The 27728-nt window shown below is 37.5% G+C and overlaps 1 protein-coding gene across 1 annotated transcript in view; it reads right to left on the reverse strand.

Moving 5' to 3' along the window:
* The window catches only part of LOC116429752 (dynein axonemal heavy chain 1), a 52031-nt gene extending 24380 nt beyond the window's left edge, over positions 1-27651 (reverse strand). Inside the window, exons 1-14 of the mRNA XM_076371534.1 lie at positions 27615-27651; positions 27001-27155; positions 22551-22790; positions 18946-19024; positions 16830-17043; positions 15504-15666; positions 14562-14680; positions 13838-14043; positions 13067-13229; positions 12313-12473; positions 7509-7724; positions 6688-6912; positions 5608-5770; positions 4280-4449 (exon numbers count right to left, since the gene is read on the reverse strand). Of these exons, the coding sequence (XP_076227649.1) occupies positions 4280-4449; positions 5608-5770; positions 6688-6912; positions 7509-7724; positions 12313-12473; positions 13067-13229; positions 13838-14043; positions 14562-14680; positions 15504-15666; positions 16830-17043; positions 18946-19024; positions 22551-22790; positions 27001-27044 (2163 nt within the window). The 5' untranslated portion in view covers positions 27045-27155; positions 27615-27651. The remainder of the gene's footprint in view (positions 1-4279; positions 4450-5607; positions 5771-6687; positions 6913-7508; positions 7725-12312; positions 12474-13066; positions 13230-13837; positions 14044-14561; positions 14681-15503; positions 15667-16829; positions 17044-18945; positions 19025-22550; positions 22791-27000; positions 27156-27614) is intronic.
* Between the last annotated feature and the right edge of the window lie 77 nt (positions 27652-27728).

Consider the following 27728-nt stretch of genomic DNA (forward strand, 5'->3'; position numbering starts at 1 on the left):
ATTTCATTGGTATGCGCCTGACAGAATACTCTTAGGAACTGTGGCATTGCTTTGGAAATTACAATATACTCGGAAACTAGAACTGAATGGTATTATCAACCATTGAAATTCACTGCTAGGAGTTGCAGTACGTTGGGAACTACAGCGTTGTCTTGAGAATTACAATATTGCCTCGGAAACTACAGTATTGCCTTGAGAATTATAACATTTTCTTCCGAATTATAGTATTTACTTGAAAATTACAGTACTGCCTTGGAAACTACAGTGTCACCTTGAGAATTACAATACAATCTTAAAAACTTCGGAGTTAAGAAAAAATAAAGATTCGCCAATCTTGAGAACTATAATTCCCACACGTCTCAAATACGTTGAACAAATTCGATCACGAAACGAATAGAGGAAGTTCTTGCTTCATTTCTAAGGGGTCGTCGCACTGGCGATTCAGCTTCGTCGTTCGTCGACATTCGATCGCGTCGCTACATCCATGATGCAAATACAACACAATGAACACTATATTTACAGATTTGTCTCATATTCGGATTCATCGGAAAACGAGAATTTCGCGTAGGTAGAAATGATATTTTCTTGGTCCCTCGATTTTTCGCGCGACGAGAAGGACAAAGTTCGTCGGTCACGCGTGTTCCCTTCGGGAGCAGCGTGAAAACTTGAATATTTTTCGCGAATGGATCGAGGATTTGAAAATTTTCATCGTGAAGGATCGAGAATTCGAATGAGCACGGCGAGAAAGAATATTTTTATATTCGTACACTGAGAGAATTATTCCCCGCGTCCATAAAATCAGTCATTTAAAAGTAAACAGAAAGAAACGTGACTATTGGAAATTTGTACTACTATTATTCTCTCTTGTGGATTTTTGGCTGTAGATATTTAATCCGCAGTCTAGTCTATATACACTCTGCTCCCATTCGTCCAAACATTATAAATATCCTACTTGTTTTCCAGTTTCGAAAGTGTGAAACAGGGAAAGCTGATTCCCTTAATTATTACAATCACAAATCTATAACACTTGCAGCTCAAAAGGTTATAGTTCATGATTGCAAACTTTATGATCCAGTATCATTAAACTCACGAACATATATACATCAAAACTACAATGAAAAAATTACAAGATTGTAATTATAAATAAAATAATTCATGCGCGTATTCGATGCGAAACTCTAATTTTCTTGTCTTCCTCAAATAATAAGAACACAGATTTCGTTTCATTTTCTATTCCAATTATATTCCGCAGAAGTCTATATAAACAAATAAGTACAGTCACAGGGTGTCACGTTTATGAATTTCGCGCGAAGTTTCCTTTCCGGATACTGCTCAACCTGTGTTAAATCAGTTTCTTATGGAAAATCTGTTTGATAATTATCTTTCGACGATTTTTTAATGGCGTTACAGGGGGTCCTGTAAATCTTTCCAGTAATTCCATAATTACCAAAACGAGAAATCAATAAACGTACAGAAGAAAAGATTTCCCGTGATTTTCAGTGAACAGTTGCCATGCAACTCGACTACCCGGTACACAGTTTCCCTTGTCTTCCGTAAACGCGGAGCGGAAATTCGGGTTTAGGGTGGACGATCGAAGGGACGACGATCCCTGCTAAGAATATCTCGTCACTCGGTCCGACGGGCGTGGAAAAAAACCGGTGTAGGGGCGAAGCAGGAAATGACACGAGGTCCCGAACGATTCCTCGAGGCCAGTTTCGATATTTGTTTGATAGAGGGAAAACGGGATGAGCACCTCAAAGATCGGGGAAGATGAGACACCGAGATCGAAATCGGGCGAACGATACCTCAGTTCGGTGTAGACATAACTCGATCCCTTTGTCTTCGTGTTTGCGATACAGTTTCCAGCTTGCCGAGGACGAAAACGGGAACGTCTTACGTTAAGCTTTGAACGTTAGACGTTGATTGATTCCTTTTTCACCCTTTGAGAACGAATATCCCCATATTGGTGGTATCGAATACTCATGGTTAGAATAGAAATTGAACTCTTAATTACTTTTTATAAATATCCTCAATTTATTTCTTAAATTATCCTTCAGTATTTAACACTATTTCTACCGAAGATGTCAAAAGACTCCGAATTTCCAACTTAAAATTATTTTCTAAGTTTAGCGATATATTCTGAATTGACTTTTCCGCTTTTCCAATAACGATTATAAAATTAACTGTAGGGAATGTCCGAAATTCAAGTGAGGAAGAATAATTAAACTGAGAAAATAATTGTAAGTTAAAATGACAAAAGGTGTCTTGTGCCACCTTCGGTAGAAATAGTGTTAATCGGTAAATATAATTTAATTATTGCATAGTTTTCTGTTTTGTTTTTAGTTTGTACGTGGGTCGCTGTAAAAATTTTGAGAACGTACAAGGAAAGTTATTAGTGAGTTTGAATTAACGATTTGATTGTTTTTCCATGTGGAAATGGGTTCTTGAAGCTTTTGTTAATATAAATTGAGAGTATATTTAATGTAATGTCAGTATTATTATTAGTATTTATGGATTAAACAGAATTTTATATATGGATGTAAAGTTTAATATTATAATATTATATATAGATATATAGGTTAATTTTCCCCGACGAAGATTCTCGATACTTTAAACAATCCTCGTCCGGAAAGTAGTAATCGGGGTTCTCGTTTATTGCAGTTCGTGGCGGTCGAATTAATGGGTCGTCTAAATCAAGTTGCATTTATAATTGAAATTTTGAATTACTCGAAATATTAGCTTTGCCTGGAATACTTTCAGTCAATATTTCCAGATGTTATGTAGAAAATCGTAATTAATTCGCCCACCGACGCATGAAAATAATTTTGCGAAATGGCTCTTTATTGTACAACTGCTGTTAAAAACGTTTGAAAATTCCAGCTTATGAAATATTTTGATGTATATTGAAAATTTGCCAGTAAAATGTCACGGAAATCTATGTGTTTACGTTTTTTCTATAGTTTAATTCGGAGAACTCTACTTTTCCATGAATATTTCATGTTTTCGGCATAGAACGGGAGACCGCTGCGCCATATTCAGTCTTTCAGCGTTTATATACGCGTGTTTCGCAGGGCGAAGGTTTCAATAAAAATGAGAATGTCGCGGAATTACGCGAAATGAAATTCGCGAGGATCGTGAAATGAAATCGTGCATCGGGATTGCAAGGTAATCCGATTCAGACGGTAGAGATATCGAATATGTAAGTTTACTGTAAGCTTACATGAAATCTTCATTATTAGGTTACCAGTCTCATTTTTTATATTTAAGTTTTTGCGGTAAGCAAAGCAATTTGTTGATCCGAGGTACACACGGTACTAACAAGTATCCGGGATATTTCGACCACATTCCAGTGAAGTGCAGTAAAACGAAGCTTATCGTTTAATCCAGACTTTATTAATAATTCTCAATGCGAAATTCATAATTGCCTGATTCCTATATTTCATTTAAACGAGATCCAGAGTCATGTCTCCCTTTGATTTATTTTAACCTGCACTGTTTCCAATGAAATACCGGTAATTTGATATACGTTCTTCGTGAATTTTAACACGAAAGCTACCAAATAGGTAAAATTGACTTTTCCAAATTTTTCTATAGCAACTCTAAGAGTTCATCCATCGAGGCAATCAATTTCTTTAGTAATTTCCCAGAGAAACACCTGTTACCTTTTTAATAATTGGAAAAGAAGAATTTAATGGTTCGATTTGATCGATTAGGTAGTGCTAATGTTGAATAATTGAAATGTGACATCGAAACTCAAAAAAATTAAATCAGAAAGGGTTGAAATATTCAACACTGGGCGATTTCTATGGGTACTCAGCATAAAGTAATTACAAATGAGATCATCCGACCTCATTAAAATTGTCAAGTATTTTCAATTTTCTTGAGTGGTATACTGAATCTTGTACAGAAATCTATTCAATTATTCTTTTTATACAGACATATTCATTTTCTTAAATATATTTTATTTTTTGTTAGATATCAATAATATTTATGATGTAATAGTTCTTTTTAACCCTAACCGTATCACGTGTTTTTATAACGAATCATACCACGATGCGACTCTCGGTCACTTATGAGAATAAAAGAATGATGAAAATGTTATTGTTTTTGTTTATAGGGCCCAAATTTTAAAAGCTCAAAAAAACTATTGGACATGCAATACGAAGTAATAAAAAAATTTAAGTAAAAAGTTCAAATGTGACTCAAAGTCATATCGTGGTTCGATTAGGGTTAAAAGAACGGAATATTGAAAATGTTCTTCAGCTACGTGTTTACTTACCTGTGTGTCCGAGAATAGGAAGACAGTTAGCTGGTTCTGCACACCGGCTCTCATCATCGACCTTTTAATGTCGTCGCGCCAATCGTTGATCGTGTAAGCGCCGCTCAGCTCGATTTGAAAGCAGGTGTAGTCTTGAATGTGCGCGGTTAGCCTCGTCAAACTCTGACGACCTGAATATCACGAAGAATAACGTAATTACTCGACTACGAATAATTCTTCCTTTGAAAATTTCACAACGCCTTCACCTTGAATCATTTTCAACGATTTTACCTTCGATAATTCTCAATAATTCCAATTTTAAACGTTCAATAGATTTTGAAATTTCTACAGGGGAGGAAGTTTATTTGAATTATCGGACGCTCGAGAATGCGCGGTCAGGAAGAAAGACATTTCCTCTTCCCCATCGCAGAAAATATTCTATATTTCCATGGAATGTTATAATTCTTGGGAATACTCGCATTCCCAGTTTCTTAATTAAACCCTGTTCGTATTTTTCGTCGCTCATATCATGTTCCGATTAGTGTGCAGAAGTTTTTTGTAGCTTATTAGAAGCTGTTACTTAATAATGTTCATTATTAAATATTTCTGACTATGGAATAACCTTTGACTTGACGCGCGACGTTGGGATCTTACTGCGATTTCTATCGCAACTGTGCTTAATATAATAGAACTACTTTATCGTTAATCATTTAGTAGAAAAAGCAACGAATTTAAGTTCATTCTATATCCACGTTCACTCCACAGGTGAAAGATTGATATTAGACAAATAATATTTTTCTGTGAAAAATAAATAACATTTAGATTCGTCGAATTCGATTGGAAATTGTCATCGCGAGCCTGACTCGACATTGTAGGAGGTGTTAGGAGGACATTCAATGCCCAAAATGAAAGTTCATTAAAAAATCTGAACAATTATATATTCATCGCGATCAATATCGTCCAAATGATCTCTAACAAATGAGACCATTCACCTTACATTCAGAGAAAGCAAAAGCAAATACGATTACGGCGACAGTTCTGACGGATTAAAAGCTTCTTTGTTTCTTGATATCTTTTAAACGAGATAGAAATTTGAGAAATGGATTCACTTTACGAAGTGAAGCTTACCCACCGTTGCTCCCGTATCGTGGTTATATTTCCTAAGCATCCTTTAGTCTAGACACGTCGCGTTACCGTCGTTTTTATTATTTTTATCGTCGCTATTATCACGATCGTTTATCAAAAGAACAAGCCTTCCCGGTTCGCTATTGCCCCGGAAACGTTAGGGTCAAGAGGAAACATAAGAGATGCCCGACGGGTTGTAATGCGGACTACTTTTTCAGCATCACCTGATCCCCCCATTCCCAAAAGTAGGGCGTTTCCGCGTGGTTGCCTCAGAATCCGATTGATCCTGCAGATGTGATCTATCGCGTCCTGGAACAGCACCAGCTTCATGGGGGACGTAGACGACGCGTTGTAGTCTTCCAAGAATTCTTCCAGTACGCGTTGCATCTAGGAGTATAATATTAGCATTAGCTAATACAGGGGTGGCCAACCCGTGGCACACTCGCCTAACATTAGATGATTACAAGTGGCGCATGGCATTCCAGCGTCTACTTATTCTTTTTAACCACTTGACCTACAATTACGTGTCAGACTCGTGACGAAAATTTTAAACTGAATTCGAGAAACGTGAGTGCTGTTCGTTTTCTTTAAATGTGAATTAAGCATTATTTTTCTATTATCAATTGTTAATCTTTGGACTAAACCTAGAAATAGAACAAACATAAAGATTCTTTCTTTTTCTAAGGAATGATTCATGATAAAGTACTTATATCGATCATAGTTAAGAACTGAATCATAGGGCAAGGGGTTAAGTGCTTCAGTAAACGTGCGTCCTTTGGACTCGCGCGAATGAATTCATTTAATTGCGAGATTCAGTTATTCCTTTCCCTCCCCTAAGCGAAGCAAACCTTACTCCTATCTCTGTTTTTCTACCCCAACCGTGAACGTAAGAAGGTCGAGCAATTGTATGGCGAATCTGAACTGGTCTGTGAACAAAATTGGCGTATGGTATGCAAAAGGTTGGCCACCCCTGAGCTAATACATTTTGTTCTTAGTAGAGGAATTTCATTGTGATTAGTAACGAATTTACATTGGTTAATATGACCACTGGTTTCACCTGGAATTTTATCAATTATAATTAGTAGCGATTCTACATTGCAATTCTTTATTATCATTTATGCAAATTCTCGTTTGGGTAAAGATTCTTTACCGAACAGTTTCGTCGTTTAACAGATTACTCGAAGTAAAATTCAAACAGAAATACTATCAATTTCTATTAACTCCCTTTGTATTTTAACGATTTTCTATCAAAGGTATTGTAAGGTCTGTCAGTAGTAATTTAGAGGTGGCGAATAGAAACACACTTGCTGCTTATCGATGATTTGTTCGTATTCCTTGCTCGTGACGCAAAAATCACCGTAGAACAGCGTATCGTTTCCGATCACGGTGGCTGGGTCACACTTGAATTTATCTTCCATGATGCTTCGCAATAAATCGTCGAACCATTTCCGATCAGTGTCGTTGACCAAACGATCGCTGAAAACTCGCAGATTCTCGTGGTACCAGAGCAACAGTAATTTCTCGCGAGCCTGAAAGTCCGCAGCATGAAAAAATCTCTTCTTTTGAAGTGAATCGCAAGGACTCCTAAATTAATTCTCAACGTTCTTAGCGATCTGACTTATTTTCTTACTTTCGCTACGAGAACAATACAAGAAAATCGTTGCCAATGTAGGTGACGTTACTCATTAAGGAATATTTCAACTCTGTTATGTACCTCGAGTTCTAAATATCTAAATCTTTGAATTTTCCAATCTTACAATCCCTTTTCAATTTAGTTTAAGACGGATTTCCAAGAACAGTAGTTACTGTAAATGTATTTCTACGGTTTTGAAGTCGCGCTTGAAGCATTTCAATTAACCCTTTGCACTCGAGAGGCGACTCCCAGTCGCCAGATGATTTGATCCAGCAAAATTATAAATTTTGGTGTTTACCATTAACCTTTGTACACTGCATCAGTACGTGAAATATTAAAAGAAAATAGTTTCGTTACCTAATTTATGTATGATTTCATGTTAACTTCATTGTAAAGAGTCTTGTCTACATCTAATTAGAAAGTATAGAATATTTCATGTGAAAAACTTTCGAGTGCGAAGGGTTAAAATCTCAAGTTTAAATTCATAGGGACCTCGATCTTTTCCGGGTTCATCATCAACATTCCCTGGAACACTTTGCTAAGGTCTCGTAAATTAAAAGTGTAGTGAGACTTGTGAGGGGTCGGTAATAATTCGTTGCATATCGTGGTGAACAGGTTCAGGGTATTGTCCACGAATGCGTCCAGCGTGTCAGTGAACCCCTTTGTACGAGAGAGCCAGGAGTTCAAGACAGTGCCGAAGATGTGTCTCTGAAATGAAAAAGTTTCTGTATTAACCCATTGCAATCGGACGTTTACATTGTACTCGTACTTTTGTTATAGTCTTTACATTTAATCTTACATTTGTTACATTGTAATCGTACTAATAAAACGTTACATCAAAATGTATACGAGTTTTTGTTTTGACGACAAAACGCGATCTCGCGCCACTGTAAATACTCCCGGAGTAGCTGCCAGCACATAGTAGAATGACTATGAGCACTCGACGCACTCGACGCAATGCTAATGTTGCAATTAACTTGCAGGCGATTTTTGTAAGTTATTTGAAACTTTTCTTGTATTGCAAATATCAAAGTAGCTCTGCTAAACAGAACCCCCTGTTGGTAAACCAGTAATTCTAAAATTAAAAGGGTAGAGAGCACTATGCTCAAGGTATCCTTTAAAAACCTCCAGGCTCAATCTACAGGCCAGTCCTGTAAAAAAAAAACCAGCCCATAGTAGAATGACTCAACCTTGTTAACAGATCATATTAGAAATTGCTCGGAGTGTTAATGAATAATATTAACACATAATGTACACTACCTCCACAACACGGCTGCCTAAATACATACCAGCTTAATGGTAATGTCTTGTGATATTAACCGTTTGAATCTATCGGTTCGTAGAATCAGATGAAGCTTATTTATTTGTTTTTCTTCTAATTATTCATTATTATTTTTGTTATTACCTGCTTAGAATTGGAAACATGTAACGATCGTGCTATTTAAAATTTGTTCGTGTAACAATAGAAAAGCGTCATTCCGTTTCTGAATTGAAACGAAAGAAGCGTGATCGTGCCGCTTGGTGTTTTTCAAACCTTAAAGTTAAAGGTAACTTAAAAAATTATTTCTTTAGAAAGGTACAACAGTGTTTATTAGGAAAAACCTTTCTCTATCATCAGTATGCTTTCCCAATGAAGTTCTCGAAAATTTGAATTCGCATAACGATCCTAATTATTATTATACGACACCCGTGCGCTTTTCCACGTGCACTGCCACGGAAAATGCCGCGCAGTTGTCCAACAGAAATCCGTTTCCCAGGTTCGAGCGAAACTGAACTCGCCCTCCGTTCGACCTTGTCCGGTCACTTTAAACTGGACTCGGTGGCGGAGGGTGTCCAGGAGAATCCTCCGCCGCATAGGGGTAGTTACGGCCGCTCATTATTCGCCGCGGCGCGGGTGATTAAGATAAATTATTGCAGGCATCGGCACGATTTACGAGACCTAATTGCACCGAGGGGTACGAGCCGTAGGACAAACAGAGGCCTGACTCGTCCCCCGCCCCGTCGCCGTTTCTACAAGCGGGCAATTATTTCACGTGGGCGTGGCTCTTTTGTCCAGCCGATGGAAGAACACCAGGAGGACCGGGGTTCCAACTGGAATTTGCCGTAACCGGCCAATCAACCGGCGAGAAATGAGTTCCTCTCACCTTTAATCTTTATTTTAGCGACCAGCCACTAATCCTTGTATTTCCTCTAACCCCTTCAGATCCAGCGTAATGTACACTATTTTACTAGTTCAATATCTGACAAAATATTTGCCTTAATCAGGCTCTAGGGTCCCTTTCGACCCAAAGCGAGATTCATTTTAAGGGACGGATGAGGGATGAAACGGTAATAGGGAAATGTATATACACTTTTATTTTGAGGGTATTTTTGTTAGAAAAGTAGTATACTAGAATTGTGTTTTATTTGAAATAATATCGTTGCTTATGGTGCATTGTTGTTAGATAAGCGAGCATAATTCTGTATAAAAATCGGGGCTGAAGGGGTTAACGTAATCTTTCATGTTCCTGTTATAATTTGACAGAATTCCGATAACCATATTCTACAACGCTTTCACGCGGTGTTTCGAGAATGGAAAATTTCTATAAAAATGCTATTACGCTGATCGAGGAAGTTCAAGCGGTCCAGTTTTTCATATAAAGCCCAGTTTGTTCCGAAATGTTTTCATCGGCCGTGCAAGCTAGGCGAACTACCTTCAATTAATTCCCTTCGCGACAGCCTGGGAATTAATTCAAGCAAAATTTGCTCGATTAATTTTTAACTTTTTTAATTACAATGCTACGTGGCATTATAGTTCGTCTGTAGCTAACAATAATCGATATTTTCGAGCAACGTGTTGTTACCGTGAACTTTACTTTTATAAAGTTTCGAAACTGGAAAGTACCGTAACAGTTCTCCAATTTTCCTAATTTTCTGATTGTTCTCTTTGGAGTCTCCAATCTGTTTACGACGAACTGTATTAAACTCCAAAATGTATTAACGACTTCTAAGAACAGGGTCCCGCGTACGAATATTCTCCGCGCGTAAAAATACGAATTGTTCGGTTAAGGTAATGAAAAACACCCGCGGAAAACAGTTTGAAGACCGTGATTCTTTCAGAAGAAAGGGAAAAGGCATCGTTTACCTGACGCAGAGTCGTAAATTAAAATTAAAGGGAGGCAGAGTGAATTTAGCTACTCCCATGGGCCACACCGCGAGAGGAATCATACGAGATTTCGGCTAGACCGTAAAAAAAAAAGGTAAAGAATAAACTTTATGTCCTGCGGCTCGGTCGAGGGGCTGCTTTTTCGTTTTACCTCCGGGGTCGCCGGGAAAATTTATTCTGTGCGCGCGCGCACTTCACTTTCGCCACTGTTATTTCTCGCTGGGTCAAGGTGGAGCTAGTTCAAACTTTGCCGCGTTAGTCCATAAATCCAAGCGACTTCTAATCCAGTTAATTTTCCAGGGAAGGGCTGAAGGAAAATACGACAAACCCGAAGTATTCGGTTTTAGAAACTTCCCAAATATTCAGACACCATTAAATCGATTCGAATTAATTCGAATTAATTCGTTACTTTATCATTGTTTCCCTGTTATCTTTAGACAAGCATATTTCCGATACTGTGTTTCGCTCGATCTTCCTGTTACCAATCAAAATGTATATTTCCAAACCTCCAATGTCAAAAATGTAAGTTTCCAAACCTCTAATTTCCACAATCCAAATGATCGAACAATAGAATAGGTAAATTGGACAATAAATGTACAATAAATTTAGCGTTAAACAGATTTCCAAGTGAATTCCACAGATTTTAAGGCTACTTCAAGATTTCGTTTTACACGACGAATTGCAGACGGCAACGGTGAACCGACTATGATCAACCTCTCTTCCGTTGAGACAATTTTAACGGTGTAGGACGAAGGGAGCACAGAATCGGACAGAAGTTCGTGAGAGTCTCGAACGGTGATCATTTCGGAGTTCTGACGGCGTCGAAGAGACGAAGATAAATTATTCATGCCGCCCGTCTACTGTCTTTCCGTTTTCTTAGCCCATTAACCGCCGCTGTCTCGGCTTTTATGGGACACCTCTGAAGACTCCGGCTTACTTAGACTTATTTTGAACGGATAGAACGGTGGGGGACAGCTTTATTAAAACCTCTTCGCGAGACGCTTTTCCGTTTCATTCGTTCCCCTTCCGATCATGAAAGCGAATTAACTATAGATTATCCAGATACCAGGTTAACGGTATTTGCGTTTCGAAATTGAACGACGAGTCGCGCGAAGGGCGCGCAAAAATCCGTTTCCAATTACTTTAGATATTTTTCTGTCTGTTTTAAATCGATCGTTCAATTATTCGGACGCCCTGGACGCTGGAAATTACATATCATTCCACGTATCAAATATTTCATAATTTAATACAATTCGTCGGAACGAGCGAAACCCGCGGGACTGATTTAATTCGATCTAGTAATCAAGATTTTCGCATGGGAAATACATTTTTCATTTTTCATTGCTACACGGTTTGAGCGTATTCCGTTTTGGAATTTTCCGTTTGGAATTTTTCATTGTTTATCAAATGGCTACCCCTTGGATTCTGTCGGCCAGAATAGCCAGGAGCACAAGGGGTAGCTATTTGACTTAGCACCGATGGGACTCCTGGGTCGAGGTCTCATCGGGACGAAGGCTACGATTGGCTGAGCAATGGGAAGGTCGGGATATCTTTAGTCGAAAATCAGTCTGAACTATGGAATTCAGATTTCCAAAGTGCAAAAGTTGGATTCTGTCGGCCAGAAGGGTCCGGAAGGCCAGGGGTAGCTAACTGAGTTAGCAGTGATGGGACTCCAGGGTCGAGGGCTCATCGGGACGAAGGCTACAACCGGCTGTCCAATGGGAAGATCGGGATACCTTTAGTCGAAAATCAGTCTAGACTATGGAATCCAGATTTCCAAAGTGCAAAAGTTGGATTTTGTCGGCCAGAATTTCCAAGAACACAAGGGAAGGCCATTTGACTGATTATTGTTTTGCGTTGTGCTTACGCTGTTAAATTTAAATCTGGGACCGTTTTTCTGCGTGAACAGATGAAAGCAACCAACGGAATAAGAATTTATTCGAGCCGTCGGAATGGAAATGATGATTGATGAAGAAGAATTATTGGACAATGCGCTTTGAATGAAAAGGAATGGGGAAGAGGATGGAATTGAGACGAATGAGCAGGAAGAACGCGACGGAATATTGAACGCGTCAAAAAGTCCCGGCATCCGGAAAGATAATTGGTTCCCGCTGTTTAATCGTCTTCAACGGTTTCCGCCGGTCGTAATACCTTGGCGTCGTCCTCCATTTCCGGGAACGCGATGAAATGGAAATGTCGGAGCAGCCTGTCGGTCACCGGATTCCTCCCGCCGCCTGGCGGTCCCATCGCGCCGACGAAACTCACGTCTTCTATCACGCGAAATGATCCGATCTCCTTTCTGTCGTACCACCCTGAAACATTCGTTATTTTGTCGAATTTTTTTATGCAAGTGAGATTTGTTTTGTATTCTGTATACTATATTCTATATTCTATATTCTATATCCTATATTCATTTTGATAACGAAGTTTTTTTAGCTTCAAAGAAATTAGCTAATTCTGTCTTTCATCTCACCGTCGGATATTCCGTTCTGAACAAATGAATATTGAATTAAAATCCCATGTAATGAAATCACTTTCTCATTCAAATCAAAATTAAATTACTAAAACAGCCGAGTACAGCGTACGTGGGTAGTAAGGTATCAAGTTCCTATACTGTAAATAGATATCGAAAGTATAAAAGACCTCACCGTGCAACCTAATTGAACCTATGTTTGCCGTTTATAAGAGGTGAGTTTATAAAAACCCCTGAGTAATAACGAAGCCATAATCTTGAGCAAAGAACGAAGAATAGCTCGGCGGAGAGAGAAAGTAAGGAGAATGTAACAAAGAAAGATGGTTACGTGATCACAGAGAAAAAGGGTGTGCAAGCGGAGCGAGGGAAAACAAAAGAGCGAACGAGCAAATAAAGGAGGGTGAAAAACTGTTTGAAAGACGCGGGGCCCACCCTGAAAATCCATAAACTGTCGAATCAGTTCGATAGGCGGCTGTGCACCGTACGTGTCGAGGGCTGGCATGTTCAAGTCGTCGATGAAGAAAACTTGCTTTCTCAACATGGGCGGCCCGTACACGTCCTTTTGCCTCTTACCCAGCTTCTCGTCGATCAGATCCTTGTTGCCGATGTAATTCATCCAATTACCACGGTTACATAAAGGTAATTGCGAAAAGATAACGAAAATAAGATAATGCAGAAACAAAGTATTACATATTACAGGCCAGCGATTTTCAAACTGAGAGAAATGTAATTGTGTGTCAGCACGTTCGCGGACAGTACAAATTTTAATGAGCCGCAAAAATAGGAAAAATGCAAATGCCGTACTCCGTGGGTTAATGAATTAAATTCATGACAATGCTTATAGATTTCAATGTTATAGCATTAATTGTCGTTTTGTATCACAATAAAAATGAATGCTGCAGCATTCACGTCTGCGAACGTGTTAATATATATGTTACTATTTAAAACTGTATTATTTTATGAAATCAACGAAGGGAGGCGTCAAGATTAGATTTTCTTTCTAGGAGGACGTAGTCACGTTTTGGAAATCACTGTTATAGGCTAAATGAGTAAAGGTTTCAATCCTTTAGGTCCGAAATAAAAATTTCTATGAAAAATACATACATTTTCTCAGTATCGATCTCAGTGAAGAATGATATCAATGAAGATAGAAAATAAAACAAATTTATTTTGCCAGGGTCAGTGAAAGGTCATCGATGATACCTGAGTTTGATTGGCAGTGGCGCGAGCGGAGAACGTGATGAAATCGCAAATGAATTTCTTCGGCATATTTCTTGACAGTTTGCCGGAGACGGTCAAGGTTTTGCCGCTTCCGGTGGGACCGACACAAAGGACGTTCGACTCGTTGATCAAGAGATAACCGATTAACGTCGCGCTTCTGACGTTGTCCATGGTAGGCACCTCGATGTCTGCGGAATGGAAATAAACGTTAGATTCGTGGAACCTTTGAGTCTGTTAAATATTAGATGTAAATTGAAAATTTGAATAGTAAAGTATTATAAGCCACTAAGAGAAAGAGAGTCCCTCGGTTGGACCTTTGTGTACACTTTTTTCAATTCTTTCATAAACACTCTTACTTCTATAAATTAAAAAAATATATAATTGAATATAAATACAGATTTAAAAATATATAATCAAATATAAATACAAATTCAAAAAATATATAATCAAATATAAATACAAATTCAAGACTATACAATCGAATATACATTGTTCTATTTAAAAAGAAGTTATCACGGTATATATACATAACATATTTTTGCAGCGTTATACGGGCAAACAAACATCTTCCCAAATTTTCGCACGTGTCACAAAAGAATCATGATACTCAAGCTGAAGACTTTCACCCACGACAGCCAGAGAAAGTCGAGGACTTTCGCGTGCCAAACACAGGTGTCATTTATTTCTATTCTTATTTATATTTTACCAGCGTATTTCGTGTTGGGCGTGATCACGATCGACGGAATGTCATCCAGCCATTTGTACCATTTCGGCGGGACTGGCTCGGTGCCGTCGATTGGGTCGGTGAACCCGCCATCGTGCAGCCTACGACGGGAAAATATAAGCGAAAAGTTCGTGCGGGTTCTTAGATCGAAATTTCAGCACGGAGAACGTGTTTATAAAATAATTTCATTTTATTCGATACCAACAGTACAAACCTAACTGCATATATAACATTAAGTTTTCTATAATGCATCGATATGTGAAATATTTCCATAAAATAGCTTTGTTTTTTAACACGTTGACTGCCACGAGAATTTCGAGCGTTTCGTTATACTAAGATTTATCCCTCAACATTAAAGGCTAATAGTGTTTGAAATAATTATTAATGTTTTGGTATTACAGTACTCGTGCTACACTATTATCTAGCTTCTTGTGCTACTAAATATCTTAATTCGATGTCAATTTTCTTATTGTAATTGTTTTCAAGCAATTTGGAAACTCCGGCCACCGCTGACCACCGTGGCAGTCGTGTTAACACGTTGAATGCCGTGGGGTCACCGGTGACCCCCAACCAAGTCGAATTACTATAGTTCACTCGATTAAACGATGATTATTGGAAAATATTTCTATATTACAAATAATTCTATCTAATTTCGTGACATTCAACTAGATGAACGTGCAATAATGATAATACAATTCAATCAAATGATTTAATATCATATATTTTTCATTTTGTGTATTTTACTGTATGAAATAGTGCGGCCAACGCGTTAATTCACGTATGCTTTCTCATTAGTTCGTCGCGAATAGTGTCATCTATATCGGAAATTGTCGAATATTTCTAATGAAAAGCTTCTAGTAAGTTCCTAATATCGGGCTCTTGCCACGAGTGTTTCCGAACAGATTCTCAGTTGCCACTGAATACCTGTAGTCGAAGACGAGACCGTCTTCCGGAAACGGCAAGTTGTGGCGGTGTGTTTTCTGAACGTCTCGGATCCACTCGCTGAAGAAGCGACGGCTGCTATTGTCGACGGAAGCCCCCAAGCTCCAAACCGCGGCGAAAGCCGTCCACGCCGGCAGCAAATCGGCTAACGGTTTTTCGTTTGAACTCATTTTGTATTTGAATAATAATATTATATTCTAAACACTTAAGGTTCTATTCTTCAACGGTATTTTCGATAAGTAAAAGCATCTTTTTCAAGTTTCTAGCAGAGCGACTTTTTGTCAAGTGGAATAAGTCGAGAATCTCAAACCTATTTGTCTTCCAGTAATAAGTCGTAAGTAAAATGCACAGGAAGTTTCATAAGAAAACAGCGAGAAGGAAGAAATTTGCTACGATTCTATTAATACTCTAATGCTTTTAAGCACTAAGTAATAAGTACAAGCAAATGCTGGATTTCTTATACATAATCCTTTATTGGTACTAGAGAGTGAACGCTGGAAATTGCAATAGTATTATTATTATGTCACTTGGTGTTACAATAGCATTTACCATTTCCTCGATGTTTTCAATGAATACTATCCGTCACGTTTACGAATAATGAATTTTACAGAATTTACGAATTCTTCAGAATTCCTAGAAGCTACTACTTTTAATTACTTATTACGCGTACGACCCAATATTAGAAATTCCTTCGACATTGTAAGTCGTTTGACACGTTCACATCGGCACATATTTCTATATATTTAATGATAAATCGTAATAATAACAATGTTTATAAAAATAATGCTGAATTGCAATGTTTTGTCACTAAAGTGTTGATTTCTACCAAAAGTATCCAATACACCTTCTGATGAAATATGGTCAACATTTCATGAGACTAATTTAACGAGGAATCGTACAAAAATTAAAGAAAGAAGCTGTTTCATTTTAACCGTTTGCACTCGACAATATTTTTCATTAAAAATATTCATTACTTTCTGACTAAATATTAACGATATTTTTCGCAATGAACAAAATTGATTATCTTGTATAGATTAAGAGACAGAACTATTTTACTTCGATGTTTTATGTGTTGATGCATTACACAAGGTTTAATATTGAATTGAAAATTTGGAAGTTTGATTGCAAAGGGTTAATATTCCACATATTAATGTATCTTACGAAACTTGACATTACATACTATACTTCATAATTTTGCTGTACCGAATCGAGTGGCGACTTAAACCAAGAATGTTAGATTTAGGTGTATTTAAGCGCAACGAGGCGAAAGCTGAGACATTTAGAAAGTAAAATGCATAACTTTCTTACGAATTAAAGCTTGGAAGGGTGCCGACGGCGGTGGTTTTCCTTCTCGGCCGACCATGGGACCGATCCGGAAGTTCATCAAGTTAATGTAAGATTGCACCATTCCGGAGTCCACTGTGTTCACGATTTCTCGCAGACTCGCACGTAAAACTTTCAGCCCTGGCAGCAGGTAAAAGCTCGTTAACTCGGCGATGCTCTCCGTGAAGTTGCCCATGTTCTACGGACGCAAAAGCGATCAGAAGTTTCACTTTGCGAGGAACGTTTCGAGTCCCCTAAATGGAAGCATAATTATTATATAACGTCCAACAGCAATTTTATTACATCCACAGCGCCCACGATACTTCAAAGCTCTTTTTCAAGTTAATCTTCAATAATCATTCTTACGTAAGTAATTGCTGTGCAATTCTTAAAAATGAAATTTTGTAGAGTTTCCTTTAACCAATGTTACCCGTAATCCCGACTGCTCGAGAACAATGCACGGATATTCGCAGTTTAATTATTCGGTCTTTCAGTTCTCGCTGTTTCATCCCTCTGTTCGGTTAACTAATACTTAAGCTTTACGTGGGTAATGATACATGGATGAACGAAGCAGAATTTCAATATAAACACCATACAGATTAATTGATGTAAAACCATATAGAGTTCTTTGTTCCTTTACGGATTAGTAAATTACAAATAAATTAAAATAGAATGATTTAGTTACTTGAATAGCAAGTGACCACTGTATAGTTCCCCTTTTTTATTTTGTTTAAGCATTCGGTGTACAATTTAGCTTCGTATGTTGCGAGCTTCGTGTACTTTAAAAAGTCTACATCCGCGGAGGGTTAATCAGTTAACTGTGGCAATTTCTGTGAAAAGCGTACGACTAAATTTCGCAGAAATGAAGCCGCGACGAGTACACGCGTAACGAAATATAGCGGAATCTCTGTAGTGAGTATGATCCTCGATTACCGCTAACTGTTTAACACTATTTCTACCGAAGGTGTCAAAAGACACCTTTTGAAGTTTTAACTTAAGATTATTTTTTCAGTGTAATAATTTGCCCCCGATTGAATTTTGGGCACTTCCTGTAATTAATTTTATAATCGTTATTGGAAAAGTCGAAAAGTCAATTCAGAATATACGACTAAACTCGGAAAATAATTTTAACACATTGCGTACCGGCTAATTTTCAGAAAACTGAATTGTGCGGATGGCAGTTTTCACTGAGGTCAACTTATATCACTATACATAGAAAAACTCGAATATCATATTGTTGTGTAATACATTTTAAATAGATAATCAATTCGAAGTAAATTTTATATTTTTTCGATGCTCTGGTAATTAGCAGTTGCGTAGCTAAGTGTTTTTATATAAAAACGAGATTTCCCGTTACCGGTACGCAATGTGGTAAGATAAAATTTTAGGTGCCATTTGACACCTTCGGTAGAAATAGTGTTAAAAGGGACGGAAGGTCGAGATTACGTTCGGACAAAGACGATAAAATATCACGATAAAATATTCCGATCAAGCATCCATTCCACTCCAGCTTCCACAGTTTCGATGATACTTACGCGGTACTGACAAGTGAATTATACCGGCGCGGAATATCTTGTTGCTTTGTCCTCGCACGCCTATTCGCAAGCGGGGCTTCAATCATTCGCATCCACTGAATCGGGTTACCAAGAATTTCCTATTCTCGGAGTACCTGATATCCGCGTTTAACCCTTTGAGGACGAATATCGTTGAAGTTGCGAACAAACAATTGATTCGGTCAAATAACAACAGATCAGCGATTTTCTCTTTCTCCGGCAATTAGAAATTTGTGATATAATTTAACTTCCTCTGTGAAAGGTTCTCAATACTTCAACAAATCCTCGTCGGCGAAGAGTTAACGCCGAACCTAGCAGGAGCGTCAAAATGACCTATTTCCGATTCCTTTTTCTACAATTATCGGAAAGGTCATCAATGCTTCTCTCGGAAGTTACTAAGCAAATTGATCCAGTTATAAGCAGACTGAATTACAAGTGAAATTTCAATAGATGCGCTCTTAGAGTTTAACAAGAAAATTAAGTAAAGTCAATTCGACTGCTCGGTAGTTTCAGTGTTGAACACTCGAATCTGCGATGCATTCACTCACCCGGTGCAGAGATTTCAGCCAACAATTGATAATCGGCTCGAGTCCGAGGCCTTCCGGCTCCAGGTAGACCATGCCGCATCTGTGGAGATTTTCTCAATTAATTCCCCGGCATACGATGACGAGTGAGACTCGCGATGAAGATTTCTAGATTAATTTAACAAAATCAATGTTGTTCATTGCCCACGGATCAAAGCGAAAGACTATTTTGCTGTTATCAGTGTATTATCTTGAAATGAAATTTCCGCTTAACTCCTTCACCTATGACTTCTTTCTCAACTCTGACCGATACGGCTACTTTGTCATTAAGAATTTATCGGAAAAAGAGAAAAATTCTAAGCATATGTTATGCCTCTGTTTCCTTTTAAGTATAATAGTTGATTACAGAGGAATAATATTTACTTTGAATTCGAATGAACTGAGTGATATATATATTTGTTGAATCATGTTGAAAATCTTCACCACGAGTCTCACTCGTTGTAGGGCAAGGGGTTAAAGTAGAGTGGAAAATATTGTCGCTCTTCCAAATTCTCGACAGTAACATGTGACACGAGCTTAGTAGTGAAAGTAAATAATACGTCAAGGGGTTAGGAGAGATATTCACCCTTTGAAACTGTTGAGTACTTTCGGCGGAATACTTTTCGAGGACAAAGGGCTAACCCACTGCGGTGAAATGGCGAGCACAGCTCGTTATTGGTTTTTCGTGCCAAGCTGTACAATAACGAGTTACGTTCGACAAATGACAAAAGTAATACGCTTTTACGTGTACAAAATTTGTGCAGTTTCTAATGGAAAATAAACTGGCGTAATAATTCGTACTACCTTTCCAGATTACTTTAATGAATATTCTTTTAATTAACATGTTGACTGCCATAAAAATTTAGAGCGTTTCGTATAACATCACTTATCGTATCACAACAAAGGCTAATGATACTAGAATTAGTTATTAACACTATTTCTGCCAAAGGTGTCAAATGACACCTTTGGAATTTGTAAAGTAAAATTATTTTCCAAGTTTATTCGTATATTCTGAATCGACTATTCGACTTTTTCAGTAACGATTATAAAATTAATTATACCAAAGGTCGAAAATTCAATTCAGGACAAATGATTTGACTGGGAAAATAATTTGAAGTGAAAATCTCAGGTGTCTTTTGACACCTCCGGTGGAAATAGTGTTGATAGTGTTACTATTATTCAGTTACTCGTGTTACCAAACATTCTAATTCAATATCAGTTTTCTTGTAATTGTTTTCTAGTAATTTGAACGTTCCGGTCATCGGTGACCACCATGGTTGATCTGTTAACAAAATGTGTGAATCATAAAATGGAATACGTTTTCTTTGTTAAAAATAAAATGCTTCTATCATGCACAATTGTTCATGATTGAATCGTACCGGAAAGAGTTAACACTTTCACAACGGCGAACGTAGTCCTGCGTCACTTGAAATTCTTTAGTAGAATACAGGCAACGTAGTACTACGTCATTTCAAATTCTTTAGCTTTCAAACCGAATGCGACGTAGTGAAACGGAACTATAGAGTGTTCTGTCATTACGTTTCTACGGTTAGGTCTCATTTCATTGCATTCGGTCTCGCTTCCGTCCTTCGTTATCGCGCATCAATGATGATTATACGTCGAAAGCCGAGACTGGTGATTCCTTGCCCTTGTGCATATTTAGTTTATTGGTCAATGGAGCTAACGCGAGAGGCGAATAGTATATACGCACACATATCGGTGGGTTTATATTGAACGAAGGAATTCTCGTTTATCCTTCAAAACGAATATCAAACGGGTATCCAATCGTTGCTTGTAAATGGCGCGCCGAACGTTCGGAGAACGATCATTTGATTTTATAAATGGACGCTTTATTCGACGAACGTTTTCGATTGCTCGACAAATACTCGCTTCAGTTAAGGGATCAATGCCGAAGGGAGATGAAACGATTCCTCTTTTTAAACTTCCTCGTTTCGAATGTACCGTGTTCGCTGGTCGAACTCGAATTCTGTTCATTCCGAAAGGGAAAAAGGAGAAACTCTACAGTAATATCTTAAGACAGAAAACTGGTTCGTATTTTATGAGAGTAACTGCATCTGTTCATAAAATGCTCGACTCGGCTATGAAATTGTCTTTTTCCATGCAAGCCTATTTTTTACGCGGTCAATTGGAACACTAGTCGTAGTTTTTACACGATCTGAATTTAGTAACAGAGAATAAAATATACGTTTGCTTTCTAACTATGTATTTCTAAAACTTATACCAGCTTTTCTCTTCAATACTTTTCTCTTGATTTTCGTTCGCGTAAAACGAACCCACGTGGAACGGACTTTAGCGTAAATCGAGGGTCAGGTGTATATCGATTGCTGTTCACATCGAACGAGTACGAAATTGTCATTAATTTATCTTATTCGGTACTCTTATTGTTCTCCGATACTAGAACTAGCCGGCAATTAGAGTGATTTATTTCCAAGTATTCTTATAGAAATTAGATGAGATTCGAAGGGTTCCCTACTCTTGTATCTGTACAAATTTATTTCACGATCTCCCGCGAAAGCGTCTTCATAGTTTAAATACTCGCGAAATGAACATGCTGGAACGGGTCAATTCGAGTCGTCCGGTAGTTCTAGTGTTAAACTCTTTTCCAAAAAATCCAGTAATTCTTCTAATCAATGATCGAATCGAGTCGCGTTATTCTTCCTTGCTCGTTCATCTTGCTTTGCGCTGCGTCATCCGTAACTTTGGAATGTCCACGGACTGGCGTGAACGCATTATTATTCCAGTTGCCGATACTGGGGGAGGAACACTGTGTACACACAATCGATTCCCGCGGAATCGATCAGCGAGTCGCATCAATCACCGTTCGTCGAATAAAAAATGAGACACGATGAACGGGTGCCAGTCGACGATGAGGAAGCATGTCGGCCATAATAAATGACCACGGAAAGGAATCCCCTAATCTCGGACCTTCAGATGCCTCGAGATCCGACCGATCCGGAATTCGAAATCCGTCCGAAGAATTCGCCGGACTACCACGTTCCCACGCGAATAGTGAAATATGAAAACACGCGAAACATGAATTAGAAGAAATATTAATCGAGAGTTAATACTTATGTACAATTTCCACGTGTACCATACAGTTTCCTGTCGGTATCCTCATTCTCGATGATTCATATAAAATTGATGTGTGCAAGTATTCTGGAAATTTTCAAAGAACAACTAACGAGCATCAATGCTCAATTAATTCTTCCTTCCACAAATGATATTGATTGGAATTAATATATCTAGAATGTTCTTTAGCCCGATTAAATTAAAAACGCTAACCCAGGGAAATATAATTAAAATTCAGTGATGTTTACCAAATTAAACGAAGAACGATGACGCAGAAGAATGTAATTGGAACTCAACCAGGTTAATCAAATGAGATTATTAACGAGAAGCGAATTAAATATAATTAAAATGTAACTAAAATAATTTAAATCATGGTGATACCGTGAAATTCAACAGAAGCTTAGCCAAGTTGCTCCAGGTAAATTAAAAAATAACGACGAACCAATTAAATTTAATTAAAATGTAAGGAATCGTTAGATTTCCCAATGTTTCCGGTTCACCTGGACACCGTGGCCGGCGAGGCGACCCTAAGATCGGCCACCTCGAACATCATCGTCATCGTCGGTAGAATCTTCATAATTTCCCCCGACGTCAGGCAAAGCTTTTTATTATCGTCGAGCACGGTGTTCATGTTCTCGATCCATAAAGCGTCCACCGGTCCATCGAAAATGTACCATCGTTTGTTCGCATCGTTAGCCGCTATTCCGGCTCTGAGCAGTGTCGAGAAAATTCCGTCGGTCCTACAGGGTATAGAGAGCTGATGTCAGGGTTGCACAAAATTTAATTCGATTTGGTTGGGGTCACCGGTGACCCCCACGGCATTCAACGTGTTAACGCGTTCGCTACTGGCGTCACATATTTCTGACGGTCGTACTGATATATTTTACATAACGAAAATGTAATTAATCCTATAGATGTTTTGGGAATGGATGTATTTGAGTATGAGAATAGATATATTGATGAGTGACGAATGTGTGTGCAATAGATGAATCATGCGACTGTGCGTGTGAGCGCGTTTTGAATGAATGTTCAAAGCATTGGAATATTCTAGACTAAATTGATTTTTTCTATATTGATTTTTATGTTAATAATGTTCGTTTTTTATGAATCTAGAGATGTACTTTTCCAAATGTATCCCAAATGTACGTGATGTTAATGCATGGTAATAAAAGGATGTTCTAGAAAGTGTGCGAGTGAAACAAGAGCATTTGAATGTATAAATAGTGTGTGAGTTGTTTGATTTGTGGATTGTTTTATTGTGAGTTGTCATGAAATAATTATACTGTTTCAAATAAAATTCCTCCTACAGTATTGTTATTCAAAATTACAAACTACGGCATTACATTTAGGGACTCAATGACTCGTTTCAGTTTCATTTCTCTAATATTTTGTTTAGATTTATTGGATTGAAGAAAATATTATAATTGAGGAGACCGTCAACGAAATAAGCGCTGGCAGCGAACGTGTTAATACTAAGACGAGCTATTAGGTTGACTTTTTGAAATTTCTGTATAGAAACTCGAAGTGTGTCTGTTATGACCTTGATTTGCAGTTCAGTTTGCGTATTGCTAAGTCAATTTCGTTTCAGTTTCATTTCCCTAATATTTTGTTTAGAAGATTTATTGGATCGAAGAAAATATTATAGCTTGACTATCGTGAGTAACGTACAGTATATCTTTGGTTTGAGTGCAACATCTCTTGTAGCGATGTCTGTAACATGTATGGCGACGTTACCCCTTGTCTTAGAACAATTAGTGAGAAGGTGGTGAAGATTTTCAACATGATTCAACAAATATATATATTACTCAGTTCATTCGAGTTCAAAGTAAATATTATTCGTCTGTAATCAATTATTACACTTAAAAGGAAATATAGGCATAATATATGCTTGGAATTTTCCTGTTTTTCCAAGAAATTATTAATGATAAAGTAGCCGTATCATAGTAAGAAGTCATAGGTCAAGGGGTTAACGGAAAATGGCCTGCTGTTTTTGCCCTAGGCCCAAGACGTTTTCCTCGACTCGAGGAATCGTCGAATTAAAACCGACGATTGAAATGCAATATTTAATTGAATTGAAAATCATCAAAAATAAACTCGCAATGATTAAATCAGGAAACGCTTCCATCATCCATGTACCAATCGTGGGTTAGTAGTAAGTGACCATTACGTGTGAATATTAATCCCGAATTGCATGGAAACGGATTATACTAAATATCTTGCGAATGGTAATAACGATAAGCTTAATACGTCCATTTAAATAGTTTATACCATAAACGATAAATACGTTGATCGATCGTATAATCATTTTCCAAAATAATCTACAAATGTAAGTATGATTATATACAAGCAATAAAGATAATTGTATTTTATCATCTCACAGTTTGAATCTCACTACTGGCGAACAGAATGTGTTAACCCTAAGCATTCCAGGTTGTTTTATAATCTATCAGCAACTGCAACCAATTTTTATAGGATTCCTAGCGAAAATGAGAAATGCTATAACATTTCTTCGATCTTTTATTTTCCTTCTTAGTACAAAATTTGGATGTGTGGAAAATCTAATAGTTTTAGGGTAGTTTCTTTAAGATTCATTAAAATATTCAATAATATAACGAGTGTAATATTGGAGTCTACAGAGTTCAAAGGGTTAAACCAAGTGTTACTAGTATCAGTCTAAGAGAAAGTATTAATACTTTGTTCAGCACGTTCTTTTCCCTAGAAGTGATAATTGAAATTGCGAAATGATGAAACACAATTATTTTATTATCCTTATGTAGTATCTAGAATATTTAGCGTAGGTTAAAGTATTGTAAGGTGAATGGTTTGTTGTGCGTGCGTAAGGGCGACCAGGTCGTATTGCGACGGACCGACGCCGGGATGTTTGGAAAATAGTGTGACTGCGTTTAGAAAATCTCGAGTGGCTGAAAGAATACGAGGAAGAGTGTCTGGAACTGAGCGACTGGACTATGAGAAAAGCGTGTACGTGCCTGCGTGAGTTTTGACTATGGACGAAAGATGCGAGTAGGGTGCAAGGGTGAGAAAGACAGAGCGAATGGGGGTGTGTGTTAAAAGCGAGTGGGAATGCATGCGAGGGGTACTTTTTGGTGAGAGACAGCGTGAAGAACATTTTTGTTTTTTTACGTGTTGTCCGTATTGTTTCCTTATCTCATTAAATACATATATTTATTCCTAATTCTCTTTTTACTGAAGACCTACCTTATCAATATCTATAATAATAGTAAACACTATACTTATTTCCTGTGTTTATACAATTTGTATAATTGTTATCCTCAGGGCAACTCGATTCAACAGGTTTCAACCTTGTAACACAAAGCGGAATGCATTAACGAGACTTTTGCGAATGAAAGGAGAACAACATTCGTTCTGTTGTACTGTGCGTACTGTGTGTCTAAAAGGTTTCGAACATTTCGTTTGCATTAGTTGGAGAGCACGGTGGATTCAAACAATACCCGAATAACCGTACTTGAGAGAGAATTTTACACAACGGACTTTCGAAATTCCGAGCGGGACTTATTAACGCATTGCGTACTGGTAACGAGAAATCTCGTTTTTATATAAAGACACTTATCTATGCAACTTCGCTAATTACCACAGTATTGAGAAAAATATAAAATTTGATTCGAATTGATCATCTATTTAAAATATATTACATAACAATATGATATCCGAGTTTTTCTATGTATAGTGATGTCAGTTGACCTCACTGAAAATTGCCATCGCAAATAGTAGACGCCTCTAGAACCGACCGAACGAATTCGCCAGCGTGAAACACGCTCAGCCTGTGCACGCCGCTTCATCGAATTTCCTTGACGCGCAGGCAGATCTGATTCGCGTCGCCCGACAATTCAATTCCAAAAAGGACCGACGGAAACAATGCTGACACGGATGCGCCGTATCGCGTCTTTATTTTGCTAGTCAAGTTCCGTACCGAACTCGCTTTTGCGTTACCGGGAAACTGTAACAATTGTACTGTACACATAGGAAATCACAGGGAAATATATACGGGGTGTTAATTTTAACTCGAGCATCTAACTTGTTTCGACTGTTTAACGTTGGAACTACCGCACCCGACAAAATGGCAGGTTTCAGTTGTACTGTGATTGAAGAAATGAATAGTTTTACTTGAATACTAAAATAAATGCACAACGGAACCAAAAGAAATTTATTGTTACAATTTTAAATTAGACTTGCGATAAAGATTTTTCAATGGATTCGATAAATATCAATGTCGCTTGATCGACGTAACGAAAATGCTGATTCCCGTTTGCAAACGTTCATTTTCGAGGAAATTCTGTTTCTTCGCAGAGCAAACGATTCTTTTTCCTTTCATGAATTCAGTGGATACTTTCGTTTATTTATTGGAAAAAGAAATCTCATTACAACAAGGGCAAGCGGGGAAAAAAGGGAATAACGAAGGGAAATTAATAGTAATTGCGAAGTACCGCGAATTTCTTTCACAGGGTCGAGTAATGTCAGAAATCACGATCATGCTAATTCGCAGGAAATAATTTCCACGAAATATATTATATAGTTGTTAATAAAGTTTATGAAACGCTATTTGAATTTCACAGGGTGGAATATTTCCAGAAATCACGACTACGCTAATTAGTAGGAAATAATTTCCACGATTTCAACAGATAGAAGAGAAAGAGAGAGGAATAACGTGAATGCAGATTTAATTGAACGATAAACGGTAGATGTAAAATTGTCAGTATTAGTTCCGATTGAATGGAAACAGATTTGAATCGCGAAATAAAAAGAGAGTTTTATCGTAATAAGCACTTATACGTTTAATTGAATTGGATAGTCGAACGTCTGGGTCTGTAGCCCGGTCGGGGAACTGATTCTATTTGCTGAAATTTATTTAAATAAAATTGCGATAGGAAAAGGGCTGAGCCAGTAGCCATTTGCGCTTTGTCGATCACTCACCATTCTCGCGTGTTCAAATCGTACTCGCCGTACAGCTGACCCATCGTGATGGATTTAGGATTCAACACGAATGTGAGGACCGGCGTGAATGCTTTGCCGCTCGGCTGCGGTTGGCCCTTGAGTTTCGTGCAGGCCTCTTTCAGCACGCAATAACACTGTGAAATAATGTATTTATATAATATGATAATATGATAATGTAATGATATAACAATATTACAATATTACAATATAATAATATAATAATATAACAGTATTACAATATAATAATATAATAGTGTTACAATATAATAATATAATAGTGTTACAATATAATAACATAACAGTATTACAATATAGTAATATAATAGTGTTACAATATAATAATATAATGAAAGAATAATATTATAATATAATGATATAACAGTATTACAATATAATAATATAATAGTGTTACAATATAATAATATAATAGTATTACAATATAATAATATAACAGTATTACAATATAATAATATAATAGTGTTACAATATAATAATATAATAGTATTACAGTATAATAATATAACGATATAACAATATAATAATACACTAATGAGGGATTTATAAAATTGAGCGTATTGCGGAGATTAACTAACTAATTTATTTAGCCGGTAATCGTTACAATGCTCTTTCTTAAATCGGGCTCTTTAAAACTGAAACTCTCCTGACCTGTTCCGTTTCTTTTATTTTGGTCAGTCCTCACACATACA

Source organism: Nomia melanderi, chromosome 10 (genome assembly GCF_051020985.1).
Source record: "Nomia melanderi isolate GNS246 chromosome 10, iyNomMela1, whole genome shotgun sequence".
NCBI lineage: Eukaryota > Metazoa > Arthropoda > Insecta > Hymenoptera > Halictidae > Nomia > Nomia melanderi.